Here is a 22,614-nt window from a genome sequence, read left to right as displayed (position 1 = left end):
CTCAGGTCCTCCTGACTCCAGGGCCGGCGCTCTATCCACTGCGCCACCTAGCTGCCCCGATTCTGGGCATTTTCACCTTCTCTCTCCCATTTCTGCAATGCTCACCCTCATCTCTGCCTCCTAACTTCCCTGACTTCCTTCAAGTCTCAGCTAAAATCTCAACTTCTATGAGATCTTTCCTGATTCCTTTTAACTGTAATGTCTTCTCTCTGTTGATTATTTCCAATTCATTATATGTGCATATATTTCGTTCATAAATAGTTTCCCTGACACGTTATCTCCCCCATTAGAGTTGTCCTTGGCGACACGGGATGACTTTAGCTTTTCTTAATATCTCTGGCGATTAGTACAGTCCTCAGCACATAGTAGGTGCTTAGTAAATGCTAATTGACTGAGTAAAGTTGAGCGATGCCCATATGGGCTAATGCAAAGTGAAATGTGCTGTGTACAAAGTAACAACAATATTGTAAGATGACCAGCTATGAATGACTAGCTATTCTCGGCAATACAACAATCCAAGACAACTCTGAAAGACTGATGGTGAAAAATGCTATCCATCTCCAGGGAAGGACCTGCTGGTATCTGAGTACTGGCTGAAGCATACTTTCTTCCTACTTTATTTTTCTTGAGATTTTTTTTGTCTGTTTTCTTTCACAACATGACTATTATGTATATGTTTTGCATGACTACACATATATAACCTGTATTGAGCTGCTTGCCTTCTCAATGAGGGAGGGTGGGGAGGTAACAAGGGAGAGAATTTGGAACTCAAAGTTTTATAAGCGAATGTTAAAAATTGTTTTTACATGTAACTGAGGAAAATAAATAATTTTTTTAAAGTTGAGCGTTTCCTTCAATTATTTAAGAACATTATTAGAGAAAGAATCTGTACATTTCACCGACTGCCAAAAGAGTCCATAATACAAAAAGACTGACCCCCTACTTTAATATGTTTGCTCTTTTAACACAAGTCAACACGTCAACAGTCATTTATTAAGTGCTTACTTTGTGCCAGCCGTTGTGCTAAGCAATAGAATCTCACTTTTTTTTGTGGGATGGTGGGAAGAAAAAAGTGAGATCAGTGGTAAGTGTCATTATGAGCTGAATGAATACTCCGATTATATTAACTAACTCCATTCCCCCCCCCACCACTTTAAATTTATTTTGGGTTGTCATTTAAATCACAAAAGGCAATCCAACCTCTTATTTTGCTATCAAGCATGACTGTTCAGCACTGAATACACTATTCCCAAATAAGACACAACTGAGATTAGTTCCAGGGCTGTATGAAGGTCTGGACTGTTCTTAAATATCACCAAATAGGTTAAATTAATTTGTAGTCCTACATATCAAAACCAAGGAGTATCATTTGCCTTGGACTATATCATTCCCATAAAATATTAGTGACATAATGAAGGCTATTATTTTTCACTACATCACTAGGACATGGTAGAAAGAACACTGAATTTATAATAAGAGAGCTTGAGTCATACCTGGGATATATACAAATATATATGTATATATCTACATATATATTATATAGAGAGAAAAAGAGATAGAGAGAGACAGAAAGAGGGACACAGAGACAGAGAGATAGTCTCTGTGTGGCCTTCAGCTAGTTGTATAAAATATCTGGTCCTTGATCTCCTGGTCTATAAAATCTTCATTTATTGAATTATTGAGTTAGATGGCTTAGAGGCTCTCTTCTAGCCTGAGAACAGTAATCCTATTATCTTTTTGATTTTTGACTAGTTCCCTTCTAATCTGTACTACACTGATCATTCAACATTTGTTCATTCAATAAACATTTACCATGTGCTAGGAACTAGGGATATAAGGCAAAAATGAAGCATCATAATTCATATGATGTATTATTATTATTGTTAAGTTTATGGTTACCTCCTTCCAATAATCAGTAAACAATGATAATAATAATAGTTCACGTTTACTCAGAATTTCAAGGTTTACAAAGGGCTTTACATACATTATCTCATTTGATATCTCATTATCTAATCCTATCAAGGGTACCAGGACCACAAAATTTAAAGCTGTGAGTTCTGGCAAAAAGACAAATAAAAAACGCACAAACAAATGAGTGGCAGAACTTCTAAAGATGAGCCTCTTGGAGTTTAACTAGTCTGGTCCTTGGATAAAAGACACTCAATCAGTTGCGGGGTTTGTATTTAAATTCTTCCTTGCTTGGTAGTTCTCATAGAGCTGTTCTAGCATATCCTTCTAAAACACAGGGTCACTTCTGCACCACTATGAGAATTGGAGAAGAAAATTAGTGTTTTTGTTGAACTACAAAAGAAACTACAAGAACTTGATGCAAAACTGGTCTGAAACCCCAGGAAAGGGCCTTTCAAGAGAAAAATCCATCGTGTTAGAAAGTGTTCTAATCTACTTTGGAAAATAAAACCAGAGTTAGACTAACAGTAATCGACAACTTTTAAGAATTAGTGAGAAATGTACCAAATTGTACTTCAAAGTTTATTTCTTTTAAATCTTGCTTTCCATGTATAGGATGTATAAATACAGTGTTCTTTGATGTTACTGAGTTTAGTCATTTTAATAGAAAATGGCATTTTTCTAGACAAGGTGTTGATATGTCATGGTTATGAATCTAGTGAGATAGAGCAGAGTCACCATAGAAATCTTAGACAAAGCACAAGTTTTATTTATTCAATCATGGACCACCTAAGGATTTATATTGTTCATCTGGTGGCACCTTCCCTGATTTAAGGCAAAGGAATTAGGAAAAACTAAATTGCTTCATGAGTACTTAACTTGAAAGCCTACAATAAGGGTAGCTGATGTCACAATTCACCCTTTTCTTAAAAGCACCCCAGTGACCAAGCTATCATATCATACCATTAAAAAAATAATAGCTAACATCTATATAGTATTTTAAGATTTACAAATCATTTTACATGTTATCTCATTTGGTCTTTACAACAATCCTCTGAAGTAGGTGCTGTTATTATCCTCATTTCTACAGATGAGGAAACTGAGGCAAAAAAGAGGTTAAGTAGTTTGTCCAGGGTCACACAGCTAGTAAGTGTCTTAGGTTGGATTTAAACTCAGGTGTTTATGATTCCAAATCTAGCACCCCATCTTTTGCACCATCTAGTTGCCCCCACACTTCTAAAAGTTGCTTATAGAAGGATTCTGTGCTGATGTTTCTGATGCTTTCAGGAAGTAATTTCCAAAAAACTCTAAAATTTTAAGACTTATCCATCCATTTTTTAAAAGAAGCAACTAATAGATAAAGCAAAACATATCAATACATTCAGGGAGAAAATATTGTTATAAGAAATCAATGTCCTAACAACGAGCTCCAAACAAGTTATAATCTTCCCATACTGAGAATATATACTGTTGTTGGCCCATCATCCTCAAATAATCAGGCATGTATCATGAAATCCAGTCACAATGTGAAGAACCTGTAATAAGAAAGCAATACATACTTACCTCCTCCATAAGTCTGACACAAGTATGGAAATCTCCATATATTTCCCAACCCTACAGCAAATCCAATACAGCTTAAAATGTACTGAAATTTGTTGTCCCATTTGGGTCGCTCATCATCCTTAGAATCCCCTGGAAGCGTATCTGTTGCCAGAACGCTGGACATCATTGCCATTGTCACTGAGGAGGTCCTCTGCTGTGGGCCTGCTTTGGCTTTGAACGATCCTGACTGAAGGCAGGGCTGGGTGTATCCACCCAGGGCCAGCTTGTGCAAAAGAACAAATGGGACAGCAGGTAGTAGAGATGCTGCAGTGGCTACAAAATGCACCCTTTGTTGAATTTCATCTGTTTAAATAAATAAATAAAGTACAGTTAATTGGTAACTTATAGCTGAATTCTTGTTTTAATTTCAGAAAAGTCTTTCTGACCTCTAAGTCTTCAAGCGCATTTACCTAGGTTCTATGTCCTGTGTCCAACAGAAACAGCCTTAAACTAACCATGGATAGGATGAGGACCCTTTCTATTGTTGCATTTTCTAAATGAAGGATATCCCAGAATACTCAAGATGAATGAATGAGTGAATGAATGGATGAATGAATGAATAAATGAAAAAGCATTTATTAAGCAATAACTATATCCAAGCACTGTGCTAAGTGCTGGAGATACAAATATAAAAGTGAGACAGTCCTTTCCTTCAAGAATCTAACACTTTAATAAAGGGGGACAACATATATAGGTGAGAGGTGGTCAGGAAGAGGGGAAGGGACAGATGGTTTGAGTAGTCACAAAGATGGTAAATAGAATTATAAGGGAGCTGACTTTCATGCTTCTTCTGGAAGCAGTAAAAGTAAAAAACCCAATGTAATAATGATTCTACAGCTAGAAAGTATGTGCTGGGATGAGGGTCAGGGTAGTGAGATGGATGGCAAAATCCAATGGTCTCTCTAGAGGGTATATTGGGCCTGGCAGATGACAAAAAAAATTGCCAGGGTGTAATGTGCAAATGGCTGGGGCTGGTTAGATACAGTGGACTAAGTAATACACTTAGCAGTTAGTACAATGCAGACTCCAGGGTCGGAGTTCCAGTGTTGAGAGGGTTCGGTCCATGAGGACAGCTCAGCAGCGAGGTGGATGGCAAAGTTCTGTTATCCAATGGGTAGAATGATAGGGAGGGTGAAGGTTATAGTCAAGCGGTGTTCCATAGAATAGCTCATAGAGTAGTCTCTAGCAATGGAGATTGTGAAGAGATTTTCACCCTTTTCATGGCTTTAACTGTGATCTCATCAATATAGGCATTCCTCCAACTATATAAATCACAACCCAGTCATTTTCGACCATTCTTTGGGACTCTCCTCCATGTCATCCCATAAATTTACCACAGGGTTCCAAATGCTGGGGGTCTTGCTCATGTTCTTTTGACATTTCAAAGGCACCTATGGAACATGCGAGCTGTCCATCAGTAGTCTTCTCTGTAAGGGAGCGCTCCAACGTCCCTCTCAGCTGGCTCCATTGTATACAGAAAGGACAGAAAGGTGGTTATGGACATAGCAAAGACTCTGACCTTGCTGCCTGGGTATAATTTGCTTCTCTGTCTGTTTCTTCACCCACTCACTTGCATGGGAGAATAGAAGGCATTTAGGGTATGAAAAAGGGGGAACTCCAAACCCCAGTGCTATGCAATAGCTATTATTGTGTTTATAGTTTAACTTTCAGAGACTAAAATTTTGGAAAGCGTGTGGAACACTCCCTGTAGGTTAGGGTGAGGTCTTGACAAAGGGAACCAATTAATGGAGCAAGAAAACCCAAAACCAAAAACTGTACCGAAGAGCACTAGCCAGTTGGAACAACTCTGCTCTTTTTTCTAATGAGTTCAGTTCCAGAGGCTAAAGATGAGAAGCCTTGGTAGCCAAGACTCTGAGGGAACAAGACAAAGGAGAGTTTTTGTAAGTCTTCTAAGTAATCAACAGCTGGGTGGCTCAGCGGATAGAGTGCTGGGCTGGGAGTCAGGAAGACTCCTGAAAGTTCAAATCTGGCCTTGGACACTTTCTAGCTGTATGATGCTGGGCAAGTCACTTGACCCTGTTTGCCTCAGTTTTCTCATCTGTAAAATGAGTGAAAATCCCAAAAAGTTGGAGACAGCTCAACGACATCAAAACTAGAACAGCGATTTCTTGCCTTTTCTAAAAGAGCTAGAAAAGCCCATAGGTTTTATGTAAGCTAAAAGAGCATGAAAGCATCTTTTTTTTTTTCATGAAGAAGAGCTAGAGGAGCGTTCCACAGGGGCCAGGAGCTGGAGGGGGTGGAGGCTGTAGTCAAGCAGTGTCCATAGACACTACAAATCCCTCCGTTGCCTCTAGCAATGGAGACGATGAGTCCAACACAGACCGAAGCAGTGTGGTAACATTACTAGCAGACATCAGCAGCCCAGCAATGCCAGAGAAGGGAACTGCCTGTCTACACATGTGCCTTGGCCACACAGGTTCCTTAAGGTTGTGTTGCTTCATACATGTGCCAGCCTGTCCACATGTCCTCTCTGCGTGTTTCCCTACACATGCACACTCTTGCCAATAATGCTGTATGTACTTGTGGGAGAATGCACCCCAGGTTTAAGGAGGGAATTGTCACTAATTTTCTTACTGTGTGCCATTTCACTAGATACCTGGAGAAAGTCTGTAAACCACATGGATGGGTCCGCTAGAAATTTATTGCATAATCTCACCTGGATTCTCACTGTAGTATGGCAATCCTTTTGAATTTCCTTTATTGATTCATTATTGAGCTTACCACAGTATCTTTTCATCCCCTCTCAAACCACCCACGGCAATCTTTCCCTCATTCTAACAGCTTTACTCCCCTCATACTTCACAGGAAAAAAATGAGGCCATTCAATGAGAGCTCTTTTTTCCTGCTTTCCTCCTCATTTCACATCACTCAGATGCCTTCCTCCACTGTCTTTGATCTCTGTCTCACAAGGTGGACCCTCCTCTTGCCAAGGCAAACACCTCTATGTGAAAGAAGCTGGAGTAAGGAAGACCTGAGTTCAAATCCAATTTCAGATACTTCCTAGTTATATGACCTCGGGCAAGTCGCTTAACCTCTGTCTACCTTAGTTTTCTCAACTGTAAAGTGGGCATAATAATAGCACCTACTCCAGAGATTTGTCGTGAGGATCAAGTGAGCTAACATTTTTTTAAGTGACTGCACAGTGACTGGTTCAAAGTAGCTGCTTAATAAATGCTTGTTTGTTCCCACACCCCATCCCATCTTCTCCAGAAGATTGCTCCCAATACCATCCTTACTCTTTTAATTTTCAGACTCTCCCTACCTATTAGTTAGATATGTGTGTAGTTATTTTCATGTTGTCTTCCCCATTGGACTGTGGGCTCCTCGAAAGCAGAGACTCTACTTTTTGCTTTTTTTGCATCTTCAATGCTTACCACAATGTCTAGTATACAGCACATGCTTAATAAGTTATTGCTGACAAATTGACTGAACCTGCTATTTGGGGTTTGCCTCCAGGGCCCCCTATCTTGCTTCTTCGTGTGGCCAGTCCTTCCTATTTTTAGCTCCTACATTTGCTTGATCACTACTTCTCTTGGGCAACTCCTTATTCATAACACACCATAACCTGCTCAAAACCACTGTATTCCTCCCTCTTTTTCATAGATCATGTTTAGTGTTCCATAGCTTGCAGTCATACAACATCATCAGAAAGAAGACAAGTTTAAAGAAGAAGAACCTTTGTTTTGGTGGAGAAACTGGATAATTAAAATCTCCCAAAGACTCTATAGCCCATTCTCCTCTTTCTGTCCAGTTCTGGACCCAATTACTTGTCTATCTGCAGTGCTTATCAGATATGTATTAATGGACAGGTTCAATAGATTGTCCAATCCACTGCCTATAATAGAGTGCAAAATTGCCATCCTTTGTCACCACCATTACATCTAATTCAATAAATATGAAGTAAACCTGTGATCTATGTAAAACCTCTCCACTCAAGTCCTACTCCAATGTCTCACTGTGGCATAAAAGTGACTGTGGGTATTTTAGGATTATGTCAGCTGAACTCAAGTTTTGAGCTAAGCCAGAAAGACTTCAAGTAAGGGCCTGCTGAAACACAATGAAGTTGGCATCTGAGATTCATCCTTGTCACATTCAGATTATCAGCAGAATGTTTGCCACCAGGTAGTGATTTTTTTTTCCTTCTCTCTGTCTCTCACTCTCTTTCTGTCTCTGTCTTTTTTCAGTCTGTCTCATCTTAGTAAACTACTTACTAAGGCATGGTAAGATTGTGATTTGCATTGGTAGAGGAAATATCATCCTAGCACGAGAACAGTGCCTGACAGTAGTAGGGGCTTAATAAATGCTTGTTTAATTGTGAAATATTGAAGCCCATGTGAGCCACTGTGCTATGAACTAAGGATACAAAGTTGTTGTTTTTTTTAAATAGCATAGTCCCTGCCCTCTGGGAGTTTATAAAAACTTCTGCAGGAGAACTTTCATAGGAGGTAGGCACAATTTTTTTGTTTTCATCAAACTGAACATCAATGCATGCTGCTATGAAGGGCAGGGAAGAGGGGGAGAGGACATGAACCAGTCTTATCATTAGCAAAAAGAAAGATTTCCCAGAAGTCTCAGCTATAGTTCTTTTTCTTTTTTGAACTAAGATACAATCTATTTTTTAAACATATTTCCATACTAGTCATGTTGTGAAAGAAGCACCAGAACAAAAGGGAAAAACCACGAGAAAGAAAAAACAAAAAAACAACAAAAGAAAGAGAAAATAATATGCTTCAATCTGTATTCAGACTCCATAGTCCTTTTTCTGGATGTGGATAGCATTTTCCATCATGAGTCTATTGGAATTGTCTTAGATCATTGCATTGCTCAGAAGAGCTAAGTCTAACAAAGTTGGTCATAGCACAATGTTGCTCAGCAATAAACATGTGTTGTGGTTGGTTTTGTGAGATAAGCATTGATCCAAATTTTTTCCTCAATGGTTAGGCACTTAAGGGATTTTACTACTGCTCATCATAGCCAACAGGGGTCCAGTTGTGTGTCTACAACCACTACAGCAATGTGGTATGTGTATATGTTGGGGGGGAGGGGAGGGAGAATACGTGTGTGTCACTGGGGACTGGAAAGTGGGATGCAGTGAAAGAACATTAGATGGTGGTGGGTATGTGAACAACTTGTCCCTTTACGAACTAAAAGTGTCTCATACCTGCCTTGATTAAAAATCAGTATTTAATTTGACATGTGTTGTGACTTTGTTCATACTAGTCATGTCCTTAGAACAGTTAAGGAATCTTCTAACCAAAGCTGTGCCATGGGCTCTGAGCTTTCATTTTTGGCTAACCCCCTGAGTCCATTTCCCCTCTAACCTCCATTTTTCAACTATATTGGTCACATTTCCAAACTAACTAGGCCATAGGATGTACAGGAACATTAAAAAATGTGTGCGTGTGTATATATGCACATGTGTACGCACATATATGTGCATGTGTGCATGTACATATATGTGTGCGTGTATGTGTGTAGAGTGGAAGGGGAGAAAAGAAGTTGAGAAGAGCTTCATGTTATATACTAACAGATAGTTTTCTGCAACAATTCTATTTGCTTTAAAAAGATTCAAGGTCCTTGTCCAATGTTTTTTTCCTTTTAATTTCTTAAAATTGTTCCCCCCCCAACCAAATCATCTCCATCTACTTCTATGGCTCTCCATATCCTAGCCTAGGATAATACAGGTACCTGCTTTTAACAAAAATGCGTAGGTTGAGTTATACAATCCCACACCTGGTTGAAAAGTGAAAGAATTAGTACAAACCAGTTATTTGTTGACTTATTCCCTGTCAGCTCTTCAAGCGTCACATAGATCAGGTTTTAGAATTTCCCATATATTTCTTCATGAAGGTAAAACCAAAAAGGGAAAGAAAGAAGAGGAAATTGTAGACCTGGAAAAGATCTTAGAATTCATCTCTAGGTGGCACGGTGAATAGAGCACTGGGTCTGGAGTCAGGAATACCCGTGTTCAAATCTGGCCTCAGACATTTATTACTTCCGGTGTGAGCCTGGGCAAGTCACTTAACCTCTGTTTATCTAGGTCTCCTCAACTGTAAAATGAGGGTGATAATTGCACCTACCTCTCGGGATTGTTGGGAGGATCAAATGAGATAATATTTGTAAGTCACTTAGCACAATACTAGTGCGTAGTAGATACTATATAAATGTTTATTCCTCACTTACCCCTCACTTCATCCAGGCCAACCCCCTCATTTGACAGTGAGAAAACTGAGGCCCAGAGAGCATATTTTTCTTTTTGTTGTTGAGTTGTTTCAGTTGCATCCAACTCTCTGTGACCCCGTTTTAGCCAAGATATTGGAGGGGTTTGCCATTTCCTTCTCCAGCTCATTTTACAGATGAGGAACTGAAGCAAACAGGGCTAATCGACTTGCCCAAGGTCACTTAGCTAGTAAGTGTCTGAGGTCAGATTTGAACACAGGAAGATTAGTCTTCCTGATTCCAGACCCAGAACACTGTGCAGTATGGCACCACCTAGCTGCCCTTAGAGAGCATTTAGAGCAGCACAATCAGGATAAGGAAGACCCTTCGATCTAATGTTGCATGAGGACAGGTTGTAGGAAATGGTGATGTTCAGTTTGCAGAAGACTGGAGAGTTGGGGGAGAAAGGGGGCATGCCAGCTGTCTCCAAGCTCTCATGGGAGGGAGGGCTTAGACTTGTTCTTTGGACCCATAAAAGAGCAATGGGGACCAGTTGCAAGATGCAAATCTAGATTGGAAGTTGGGAAAAGCGTCTTAATGACCAGAACCAGCCGGAAGTGGTGGTGAGTTTCCCTTCATTGGAGGTCTTCAAGCAGAAGCTGAATGACCATTTGTAGGTTATAAAATGGTAGGAATTTTTTAAAAGTAGTGCACAGATTGGACCAGCTGGACACCAAGGTCCCTTCCAACTCTCCATTCAGTAAATAAATCAGATAATACTTATAAAGCACTTTTCAAACCTTCAAGCTCCATATATGTGCTACATAGTGTTATTGTCATTATCACCATTACCACCTCTGTGAAGTGTCTTGCTCAAGGTCTCAGATGTAGTAAGCAAGAGAGTTGGGATTAAAACCCAGGTATTTTCCATTACAGCACAGAACAAGTTCTTTTTAGATCTATGGTCTGATTTCCTCTTGGTCTGCCAAGGCCTCAACTTGATTTTGTCTGTTTTGCATTAGAAAACTATATTTAAACAAATACATATTAAAGAAGTCATTTATTCCAACATATATATGTTTATGCATATAAAAGACAAGGTTTGGTTTTTTTACACATATACAAGAAAACAAGTATGTCATTTACAAATTTAGAAATATGCCAGGCTATGATTCCGGTTTCATTATCTAGGCTACATCTGGTACAACTGGCAATCTTTAGCAGTGACAGCATTTAACTCCCTGGGAAGTGATAATGATTAGTAAGGATGGATGTGCCAAGAATTTTTCAGAAGTTTCATATATAGTTACTGAGAGCAAGAAGCATAGTGTGCAGGTGGGTCAATTACAGTGTGCTGGTTCTTTCTTTCTTTTTTTTTTTTAAATCAATGGCAGGCCTAAAAGGCTTGGAGAAGAGCATATAAAAAGTATCATTGAATCTACACGAATATGAGGAGCTGGACACAGTAAAGTGGCATCAGGATAATGCAGAGCAGGCACAGGCTCACCATGGGGAGATCTGTATTTGAGTCCTGGCTATGCCATTACTAGCTGTGACCTTGGACAAAATATTTTACCTCTCTGTGTCTCAGTGTCCCCATCTGCAAAATGAGAAGGTTGGACCAGTTGATCTCTAGAATTCCTTCCAGGGTTACCTGTCTAGAATTCTGTGGATATGGACATCCTTTCTTCTTTTAAAAGTCATAAACCATACCATTAAAAAAAATGTAATTTCTCCTTTAGGAACCATTGGCCCTTGGAATGATGACTTAAAGAATTAATATCAGGTTTTTGAAATGTTCTCATGGTTGTTGCAATACACTATTACAGAGACTTTAAATTTTTGCTCACTAGCTCAATGATGCAGATGGGAAATTTGAAGTGGTGAGAACCTTAACTGCTAGATGATCTTTCACAAACCCTCTCCATTTGATTCATTGTGGCCACCACCACCACTGCCACCACAGCCACCACCACCACAGCTGCCACTGCCGCCACCACCACCACCACAGCCACTATGCCCAGAACTTTTATGAGTGTAAATACGGAAGCTATTCCAACTTCTCTCTCACTTGCCTCCAATAAATACATGGAAGACCCAGTGGAGAGAAGGAAGCTACTAACTCCAGGTGTTGACAACCATACCCTCCCCAAAATACTATGCCTCTGAACAATGGGTATTTTCAGATATTTACACTTCATTTAAACAGCTTCTAGATTTCTTAGGGAATAAATTGATGTGGTCAGTTAGAATAAAAAGCAAATAGCTTGTTAAAACCATCACTCAAAATACCAATCCACTTGGATACATATTGGGTGCTAGTTTTAGAGAGAAAATGCATCTTAAGTCACTGAGAAAGTAGGTCAGGTGTTCATGGTACTAGTGGGTTGAGTCAGAGGCCGAGTTAGTATATAACCCTTCTTTCTTCCAAAGGTAACCTGGCTAAAAATTCACATGAAATTACTCATTACAAATATGTTAATGTTCCCTTAGTCAACTCTAAGGGCACATTCCTCCTTGCCTCCTGGGAAGGGAGGCATTACTTAATTGTTTATCAATTTGTGACAGCTAGCAATGGTGATTAAGTGTAGTTAATGTCCAGTCAGTCAAAGAGTTGTAAACAAACTCAGGAACTTGGGGGGAGGGAAGAGGGGATATTTGGAACTGCAAAACTTGCACAAACACATTGGTAGTACTGCCAATCTCTGATTATTTCTAGATAATGACCCTGGAATCGAGGTCCCAGGGTGGTCCAGTTCTTAGGCCTAGTGCCACTCTTTCTGCAGAAGATTTTTTTCAGCATGAAGGAACACAGAGAAAATGAATTTGATTTCTTCTGCTTGACACCAGAGAACAGAACCAGGAGCAATAGGTGGGAGATGGAAAAAGATACACTTTGGCTCGATGTAAGGAAAAACTTCCTGACAACCGGAAGTCTCCCAACACGGCTTGACTGCCTCAGGAAGTGGCGAGTTTCCCTGCCTGGATATCTTCAGAAGCAGAATCTAGAGCACCACTCATCCAGAATGCCATTGAGGGAATTCTTGGTTCAGGATAGACTGGATGAGATGGCCTCAGAAGTCATGCTTGGGAACGCTGAGATTCTGTGCTTCAGGGTCAATGTCTCTCTGTGGGAAAAGCTTTCCTCTTAAAATCTTATGGAAGTTTCGCTATTAACAGGTCCCTCCCACAAACAGAAAGGGGGTACGTGTAGAAATCGAGAATAGAGGTGTTCAATGTTTCCTCCCATCTCCCTAGCAGTCCAAAAGCAAACTAAGTCCAGCAGCCTCAGCATCACTACATTTCAGTCACAGGACATTTCAATGATGTTCACCTCAGAATATCACAACATACGTGGTTATACAGGACTTTGTATCCCCAGCACCTAGCACAATACCTGGTATTGAGCAGGCATGCTGGTCAAATTAAATTGAATAGTGGCAATCCCTTCAGTTCCTAGCGCGGAGAGACCTCCAGTTTGTAAGGCACACAAGAATTCCCATTTGTCACCCAGACTGGAGGCTCATCCCCAGCTAGGTTGGCACCATGAGGGTCTAGTCATTCCAATGTGCCTGCTGTTGCTTTTTTTCTTTTCCCTTTCCAATCAAGAGCCTGTCCCCACTTCCCTGAGAAGCATGCTGCGGCTTAATTCTTTAGCTCTCCATTCACAGAGGGAACAGAATAGGCATTGATGAGCCCTTGCTGGTCATGCTTCCTTTGATAGAGATTCCTGATGAACTTGTAGAGGGCAAAGAAGGGGATGACGAGGCATGGGACTCCAGCCACAAAAACCACAACAGCATAGGTCCAGCCAGGATAGGCCTTTTGCTCTGATTCAGGAAAGTGCTCCTGGGAAGGTAAACACAACCCATGGTCAAGTCAGACAATTATGCTCATGATACAATAGATGCAGAACTAGGCTTTCCAAAATTAATCATGGGGAGGAAAGGAACCCCCCCCTTTGCCCTGCTCCTCCTTTTTTCTCCTCCCAGGTCTTCCTGAATCAGAAGGGAGAGAGCAGCCTCCCTTCATATGCAGATGGGCTTCCCTATGTCCTGGCCCTTGGGTAGTGTGTGGGGCCTTCCCCAACAAGCCAGCATAGGCATATTTCTATGTACTTACATATGCAGGGTCCCAGACACTGTATACCAGCTCCTCATTGATTTTTGTCACAAAATAGAATAGGAATATAACTAACATGATAAGAGGACTGATTACTCTCCAGGTGATCTGCCAGAAGATATTTGGCTTATGACCAACCATAAACTCAATATCCTTATTAAACCTAGAAAAAAGACCAAGCGGAGAAAATTACCTCATTAATAAAACAAAATGAAAATCTGTCTTTCCCCTTAAGGTGCTAACATTCTACTGAGTTTAGATAATATAAGGGAGGTTTTCTTAAAGTGGGGCAACCCTTTACTGAGTGCATAGACCTCCATTACAACATAGCTTTGATGTAGGTCTATCATTACTACAAATAGGAAAAGAAAGCCTTAGTCCTGCCTACCCATTGAAGTTCTTCAGGATCCTATTTAGAAATCATCTGCCTCTGAGGTCATCTATAATTACTCAGTAAGGCCTTAGTTCAAGTCTTTCTTCAGATATTTATTAGCTGTGTGACCTTGGGCAGGTCACTTAACCTCTGTTTGCCTCAGTTTCCTCATCTCTAAAATGAGGATGATAATAATAGCGCCTACCTTCCAGGGTTGTGAGGAACAAATGAGATAATATTTGTAAACCATTTAGCATGGTGCCTGGCATATAGTAGACACACAATAAATGCTTATTCTCCTCCTTCTCCCCCTCTCATTCAGAAGTGTCCTCTCTTTCTTCAGATTTCCTATAGCATTTAGCTTGTACTATGTCTGTAGGACTTACCACATACTACTTTATCTTGAACGTGTCATTTCACATTTTTTAATATGCCATGTAATATGTAATATATAATATATAATTCTTCCCACTAGAAGCCTCTTGGAAACAGGGAATGTATAGTGGATACCTTTCAGTCTCCACCAACATGCAAAACAGTGCCTTCAACACAGAGTGTTTGAATCAAGTCTTCCCTCCTTAATCCAATGCCTCTGCCTCCTGGATCCTTAGTTTCTTTCAAGGTTTTTCTCAAGTGCTACCTCCTACCAGAGGCCTTCCCTGTCCCACTCCATTGTTAGTACTCTCCTCCTACCCTTCCTAATTACTACATACACATTTTCTACTTACTTATCTGTATGTATATATATAATCTCTTCCCAGGAGAATGTAAATTCCTGTTTTATTTTTGTCCTTCTATCTCTAATGCCCGACCTGCTTTCTGGCACATAGGAGGTACAACAATACTTCTTGAATTGTTGAATTATCTTTTAGCGATTTCTGTTGTCCCTTAAGCTTCTTGAATTTGTGAGTGAACTAGACACATTTGTAGACTCATAGGCATTGAATTTTCTTGGGAACTTACTTTATCTCTTTCTAATTTTACTTTAATTTAAAATAGAAATTCTTAGCCTGAGGTCTATGAACTTTTTTAAAAATTAGTTTTGATAACTATATTTTACTCTAATTGGTTTCCTTTCTAATTCTATACATTTTAGTTTATGCATTTCAAAGCATCATTCTGGGAAGGAGTCCATATGTTTTAGCAGACTGTTAAAGTGGTCCCTAACACAAAAAAACTTTTGATTTAAAGTTTCCTTTGGCGTTCCACCATGCTCTCATACACCAGAAGGCATTGTGATTCTGACATTATCCACCAGGGAGCAGGCTGCCCAAGCTTCTGATTTCATCCTCTTGCTCTAATTCTCTTACATTTTTTTTTTATTTGCCTCTTTTAAACATCTCCTTCAGAAGTCCACTTTTATATAAGCCTACCTGTCCACTCCATAAATGTAAACCACTGAAAACATCTCACAAAAGGCAATGACCAGCAGGGGGATGGATCCAGCATAACCATCTAGCAGAGAGAGCCAGTACTGTCCCGAGTTCAGAGTGAAAATGAAGGCAAGGAGGTACATCCCCAAACAAATCAGACCTGCAGCGTGAACAAAGAACAGGCCGACAGGTTATGTTGGATAAGTAAAACAGAATGAAATTCCAGGTCAGCTCAGACAGCAGGCTTCAAGTAACCTGGCGGGTAAAGATGGTAGGCTTCCCAGCCCTGAAGTTACTGATTTTGTTTTTGAAACCTCCTGTTTTACCTGAAATGACCCTCGCTCTGCCTTCCATCTGAGGAGGAACTTTATAAATTACGTTTGTTGGAAAGAACATTTTGTGAGCCAGCCTTAATGAATGGGCAATGAACAATGTCGAGGCAATGAATGACTGGCGATGTTTGCTCATTTGTGAATGGATTTAAGATAGAGTAATTCCTATGAGATAAAATCAGTTGTAAACATTGGCTACACAGGCAGAACTACTTCATCCCCAAGCAGACCCACCTTAGACTAGTACCCTGTGATCAAATGGGATCATGAATGAAGAATACTTTGCAGACTTTAATGTGATTCATGTGTCAACTATTACAATTATTATTATTGTCAAGAATTGTGATTTCATTGGACCGGGGAACTCCTTCTACCAATGCAGGTCAGCCCAACTTCTACAATTTGGAGAGTCGCCTGGGCTATGAGAGGTTAAGTGATTTCCCCAGGGTCACACAGCCTGTATGTATAAGAGCTGGGATTTGAACTCAGCTCTTCTGACTGACTGAGGCCAGTTCTCTATCTCCTATGCTATTCCCTTCTGGGCTGTGCTTCTGACTCCATATTTCACTAGGTAACTCAGTGGCCTTCTCACTGTGGAGCTTCTCTCAGTGCCTAGGACCTTTTCACCCTTTTAGGAGTTGTCTTTCTCCATTAGAATGTAAACTCCTTGAGGGCGGGGCTGCCTTTCTTTTTGCCTTTCTTTGTATCCTCAGGGCTTAGTACAGTGCCAAGTAAATAGTAAGCTCTTTAAAAATGGCTGTTAATTAGATTATTATTATTAATAATAAACTTCCATTTATACAGCTGATGTCTGTGGGGAAATGGAGGCTTTGAATTGTCATTCAAATTTTATTGAAAAGGAATCCTACTGTGAATCCTTGGACACAATGAATGCTTTGGTGATGCATGCAGATAGTAAGCTTTCAGTTGTTTGGTAAATGCAGTTTTCATAGGGGCAGCTAGGTGGTGCAATGGATAGAAGTGCCTGGCCTGGAGTCAGGAAAACTCATCTTCCTGAGTTCAAATCTGGCCTCAGACACTTACTGGTTGTGTAACTCTGGGCAAGTCACTTAACCCTCTTTACTTCAGTTTCCTCATCTGTAAAAATGAGTTGGAGAAGGAAATGATTAACCATTCCAGTATTTTTGCCAAGAAAAACCCAAAAGGAGTCACAAAGAGTCAAACATAACTGAAAAAATGACTCAACGTCAACAATTGTCATAGGTTGGGTGTTTTGTTTTGTTTTGTTTTACAGACAGGAACACCTTAACAAGAGAAGAAACTCATTATAATACAACCACTGTATACAACAGGGCATAGATGAGAGAGCTGTTCTTGAAGCTAAGAAGACCTGGATCGAAGGCCTGCCTCTGACACACACTGCCTGCATAACACTAGTCAAGGTCATTGCCTTCCCAGGGCTCTAAGCAGCTCTCTAGGACTATTAGTTGCAGAGAAGGTGCTGATCTGAATTGGTAGAAGGAATTTCTTTCCCTGGGAGCTACCTGTACCAGTGACACCCCAGGTCTAGTCCTTTCCCCCTGGTACATATAACAGTGAGCTGGTCCATGACAAATATTACGCTTGTCCCACCACCAGGAGCATTATAAAGGATTCCACTGGAGATGATTCTGGTAACAAACATTTAAAGATGGCGCATACCTGTTATAAGGTCCTTGGGCCATTTTTCAGGGAGCATCTTGAGATCCAACAGGGGAACAACTACACCTTCCGTATTCCCAAACATAGATGATAAACCCAAGCAGAACAGCATTAAGAAGAAGAGGACAGACCACAGAGGTGAAAGTGGCATTTTGGTGATGGCTTCAGTGAAGACAATGAAGGCTAAACCAGTTCCCTCTACTCCCTGTAGGACAAAAAGATTCATATAGTAAGTCTATTTTATTAAGCATATGTCAATTGTACAGTGATTTGAGTCTTCTGAAATACCAGAGCTATCCTTTTCTTTTCTCCTCTCTCTAAGCTCTATTCCTCCAAATCCTCAAATCCTTAAAATAAAATCTTTACTATAGATATTCTAGAATGAAATTGATCTATAATCAAGCACAAATTTAAATATTTTTGTATTTTTCCTTTGTGTGGTTTCAATGCAGCAAGGAATAGAGTGAAGTTTTGGTAAAATACGATTTATTTGATCCACACCTAGGACTGGGGAAACTCACTCACACAGGGTCTCCAGAAAAGCTATCCTTAACTCATGGCACTCTATGGGTCAGCTCCCACTGAAAACCATAGTTCTCAGGTCCTCATCAATGTTCTTACTTTTACTAGCCTGCCAGAAGATAAATTAGTTAACAAACAAAAACAATTTGATGAAACAACATAGCAAGTCAAACTACAGGAAAAGATCCCCCCCCAACCCCAATATGGGGTACACCATCACATAGATTGCCTTATCACTGGTAGAGAAGGGCACACATCTGAGAACATGTGCAGCCTGGGAAAAAAGAGGTGACATGCAAAAGAGATACACCATGTAGCCAGAAAACGTGTATGAAAATTCACATGCCAGAAGCTTGTTTTCTGATCTCCCTGCACACGAAAAGGACAAACTAGATAATTTAGGACTCAGGTTTTTTTTTTCAGTTTTTAGGTTTTTTTAAGTTAATTCTTCCTTTCTGAGTCTCAACACCCACCTAATTAATCAGATTAACGGCTGCTTCTCCATCAAGCGTGGCCTATTAATTTCCTTTGCATTGTTATGACATTCTTCTAGAATGCTATCCATCCAGAGGTCTAAGATCATTGAGTTGGAAGGAATCTTGGACATATTTTGGGATAACCTCCTCCTTCAATGGAGGAAGAAACTGAAATCCTGAGACAACCTATCACAGGTTGAACAGGTAATGAGTGGCAAAACCAAGATTCAGTAACAGGCCTTTTAATTTTGAGTCCTGTGCTCTTTCCAGCATGCCACACTGTGGCTTTAATGGATCATTCAATATACCTTCTATTTACTGATTGTAATCTGTCCCCATACTAGTTCCCATCCCCCAACTCATTTACCAAAATTTATGTGATTCAAGTTAGCAAAAGTTTTTATTAACCCTAGTACTACAAGTATTAAAAACTGGTGTAGGAGAAGTGAAATGACTTGAAAGATATAAATGAATATTTAAGCAAGATTAAATCTTTGTTAGCAGAACATGAAGCATCAGAACATACCAATTGAATGACAGTATTATATAGCTCCCAGTTAACGCACATTTAGAGCAGTGTTACTTCCGTATGCTCATATTATATAAACAGACGTGGTACGATAATAACAACTGATGTTTTGTATGGATAGATAAGTGGTAATTGGTAAACTGTTTAACATTCATTCACGAACATTCCTGCTCTTGGACCAGCTCTTAACTTTTGTCATTCTGGTGGCTGGAAGAAGGGAGAGGAAGGAAGGTTTGGATTGAGCCTGGGGTCTGAGCAGAAGTCAGTGGCTCCCAGAAATGACCTTTTGAAACTTACCAGGAATGATCACAGGGAGTTGAGCTGCTGACATGCACAAAAGAGGTCATTTTAAGACATCTTTTTTAACAGGCTCATGAAAATATTGTAGTAAATCCTAGTGTCACAGCAATGAGCCTGTTATTTACAAAGCATTTATTAAGTATGTACTATATGCCACGCACTGTGCTAAGTGCTAAGGACACAAAGAAAGGCAAAAATTAGTCTTTGCCCTCAAGGGGCTCACATTTTAATGTATGATACAAAACTTAGAAGTCACAGGTAACTGTTACAGCTGGAAGGGATCTCAAAGATCATCCGGGCCGATTCTCTGATTGTATGGATAAAAAACAAATTACATGACTTTTCCCAAAGTCACATCATTAGTGGCAGAAGTGGGACTGGAATCAAGGCTTCTTGAAGCTTGGCACCGACCTGAGCCCTTCTCTACAAAAAGACTCTTCTTTTTTGGAAGCAATTGGGTTAAGCGTCTTGCCCAGGGTAACCCACTAGGAAGTGTCTGAGGTTGGATTTGAACTCAGGTCTTCCTGACTCTAGGGCTGGTGCTACTATGCACTGTACTACCCAGCTGCCCCCAAAAGATTCTTTTTGAAATATGTTGGGAAGAGCTCCAGGAAAGAAGGGTCAGCAATCAGAGTCGTCCTGCTGTTTTTCCTATCCTGAATTTTCGTTTTTCTATCTTCTCAGTTCCCTAGGAAATGTGGGTGAAATTAGGCAGACTGGGAAATGGAAACTGAGGCTGGGGAGACACAGGGAGCAATTGTGTTTTCTGCTCTTGTGTGACCAGCCTTCCCTCTGCACTGCGTTAGAAGATATGTTGGAAAGTGGGTAAAAGTCATTTGGGATGCCATACATATGATTGGCAGTTAGGTGGTACCATAGTACATAGAGCACTAAACTGGAGTCAGGGAGACCTGAGTTCAAATATGACCTCAGACACTTAGTAGCTGTATGACCCTGTGCAAGTCACCTAACATGTTTGCCTTAGTTTCCTCATTTCTAAAATGGGGTGATAATAATACCTACCTTAATATATATACTATACTATAATTATTGTATAATGTATAATATAATGTGATATGATATGATATGATATGATATATGATATGATATAATGTAATGTAATATAATATAATATAACACAATATAACATAACATAACATAACATAACATAACATAACATAACATAACATAACATAACATAACATAACATAACATAAATAATAACATAATATAATATAATATAATACAATACAATACAATATAATATAATAATACCTTCCAGGGTTGTGATCTAATGAGATAATAAATGTGAAATGTTAAGCATAGTGCCTGGCAGATAGTAAAATTTATATAAATGTTAGCTACTATTGTTATTATTACTAATTATAAAAGTTCGTTGGATCATAGCCTTAAAGCCAGAAGGAGTCCTAAAGTTTATATAACCCACCCCACTCAGTTTATAGATGAGGAAACTGAGGCCACCAGAATTTAAATGATTTGTTTAAGCTCATACAAAGGTTGAAGCTAAATCCTTTGATTCCAAACACAATGTTCTTTCCATTGTATCATGGCGCCTCCCTTGGAGGAAAGGGTAGAAAATTGGCAGCCCTATGTTCAGATCCACCTTTGTGTTCTTCCTATCTCTAACTACCTCTCTAAATATTCTCTTCCAAGTGTTCCAGGTTCCAGGGCCTCATCCTTCAATGGGATGGAAATACAGGGTCAGAAGAGGGAGTAGTGTTCATGAGGGTACCTAGTGTCAGATCTCCAACCCATCTGAGCCTTTCACTACCTGGTAAACATGGCAAAGTGTGCAAAGTGGGAAGCAGAGTGCAAACTGCAATGTTCACTTACCTGTGATAGAAAAGAATTTATGTCACACGTCATAAAAGTCAACTGTGCAAAGGTAGCCGGATCTGTGGCATTATACCAAGCTTTCATGTCCTCAAAGTTGTCCTGTGTGACATTACCTTCAGGCAAATCAAATCCATTAGTCAAGGTCAGGATGTTTCTAGAGAGAAGGATACAAACCAGGGAGATTAATAGGCACAATAGTCCCAGATAATATCAGAGCCTTTAATGAAGTCCAGCTGCAGATACACAAAGCAGCTGTGGGGAAAAAAAAAACCTGAATTACTAGGTCCTCAAAAGTATACTTGCGTCAATATAAGTACATATACTTACTATACATATAATTATACTTACTTGTATACTAAATACATTTACTTAGTATATAGCATCCTAGTATGTTGTTTTTCGGTCTTTTTCAGTCACATCCAACTCTTCATGACCCCATTTGGGGTTTTCTTGGCAAAGATACTGGAGGGGTTTGCCATTTCCTTCTCTAGCTCATTTTTACAGATGAGGAAACTGAGGCAAAAAGGGCTAAGTGACTTGCTCAGGGTCACAGTGTAAGCGTCCAAGGCCAGATTTGAACTCATGATGAGTCTTCCTGATTCCTATATGCACTATGGTGCCACCGAGCTGCCACACAGTAATCTAGTCTAGGATACTTGATTTAGAGCCAGAGGGATCTTACAGATCATAGAGGCCAACCCCCTTACAGAAGAGGTAACGGAGGTCCAGAGATTTTAAGTGACCTGTCCAGGGTCATGGAGTTAATAAATGTCTGAAGTTCGATTTAAGCCCAAGTCTTCCTGGTTTCAAGTGCTGATCTGCATTCACTAAAGAGCGTATGATAAGCGCCTCTATCAATGCATGTAACATAATACATGGTCCTTCAAATGCTAGAAACTTTGAGACTACTTACTGAGTGAAGCAGTCATCATATCTCTCTGTGGCCCGGAACCCAATGATGGAATATACCACAGTCGCTGCATACACCGATGTGAAGCCATTGATCACAGAAACAATCACAGAATCCATCTCACAGTTGTTGCTACAGGTCAAGAAACAAATATAAGTACTGATGCAACCTCTGGCTCAAAAGCTTGCAAGTTTGTTTACATGATAATGACATATTTGCCTAGTGATTTAAGGTCCACAAGAGCACTTACATGGATACTCCCCCATCTCCAATACGTCCAGTGAGTTAGGGTCCCAGTTCCAGCACTTACTAATAAACACATACCTGTATGGCCTTACAAACTCTCTGGGCTTCTCTTTCATCATCTTTAAAATGAAAGGGTTAGATTAGATGATTTCTAGGATCTCTTCTACCCTAATCCTGGCATAAGTATTATTAGCCCTGTTTTATAGATGAAGAAATCAAAGC

At 39.9% G+C, this 22,614-nt stretch overlaps 2 protein-coding genes across 2 annotated transcripts in view; both read right to left on the bottom strand.

Annotated features, from left to right (window-relative positions):
* Positions 1-3,820, bottom strand: part of SLC6A18 (solute carrier family 6 member 18) — a 45,027-nt gene extending 41,207 nt beyond the window's left edge. The window contains exon 1 of the mRNA XM_020976712.2: positions 3,472-3,820. Coding sequence (XP_020832371.1) covers positions 3,472-3,643 — 172 coding nt within the window. The 5' untranslated portion in view covers positions 3,644-3,820. The remainder of the gene's footprint in view (positions 1-3,471) is intronic.
* A 6,913-nt stretch (positions 3,821-10,733) lies between these two features.
* SLC6A19 (solute carrier family 6 member 19) overlaps positions 10,734-22,614 on the bottom strand; it is a 46,952-nt gene continuing 35,071 nt past the window's right edge. Inside the window, exons 7-12 of the mRNA XM_020976711.2 lie at positions 22,150-22,278; positions 21,234-21,390; positions 17,553-17,757; positions 15,559-15,718; positions 13,813-13,975; positions 10,734-13,539 (exon numbers count right to left, since the gene is read on the bottom strand). Of these exons, the coding sequence (XP_020832370.1) occupies positions 13,336-13,539; positions 13,813-13,975; positions 15,559-15,718; positions 17,553-17,757; positions 21,234-21,390; positions 22,150-22,278 (1,018 nt within the window). The 3' untranslated portion in view covers positions 10,734-13,335. The remainder of the gene's footprint in view (positions 13,540-13,812; positions 13,976-15,558; positions 15,719-17,552; positions 17,758-21,233; positions 21,391-22,149; positions 22,279-22,614) is intronic.

Source organism: Phascolarctos cinereus, unplaced genomic scaffold, assembly GCF_003287225.1.
Source record: "Phascolarctos cinereus isolate Bilbo 61053 unplaced genomic scaffold, phaCin_HiC Scaffold_4;HRSCAF=312, whole genome shotgun sequence".
NCBI classification, from domain to species: domain Eukaryota; kingdom Metazoa; phylum Chordata; class Mammalia; order Diprotodontia; family Phascolarctidae; genus Phascolarctos; species Phascolarctos cinereus.
The sequence above is the reverse complement of the archived record's forward strand: the minus strand, read 5'-3'. Positions and strand labels throughout refer to the sequence as shown.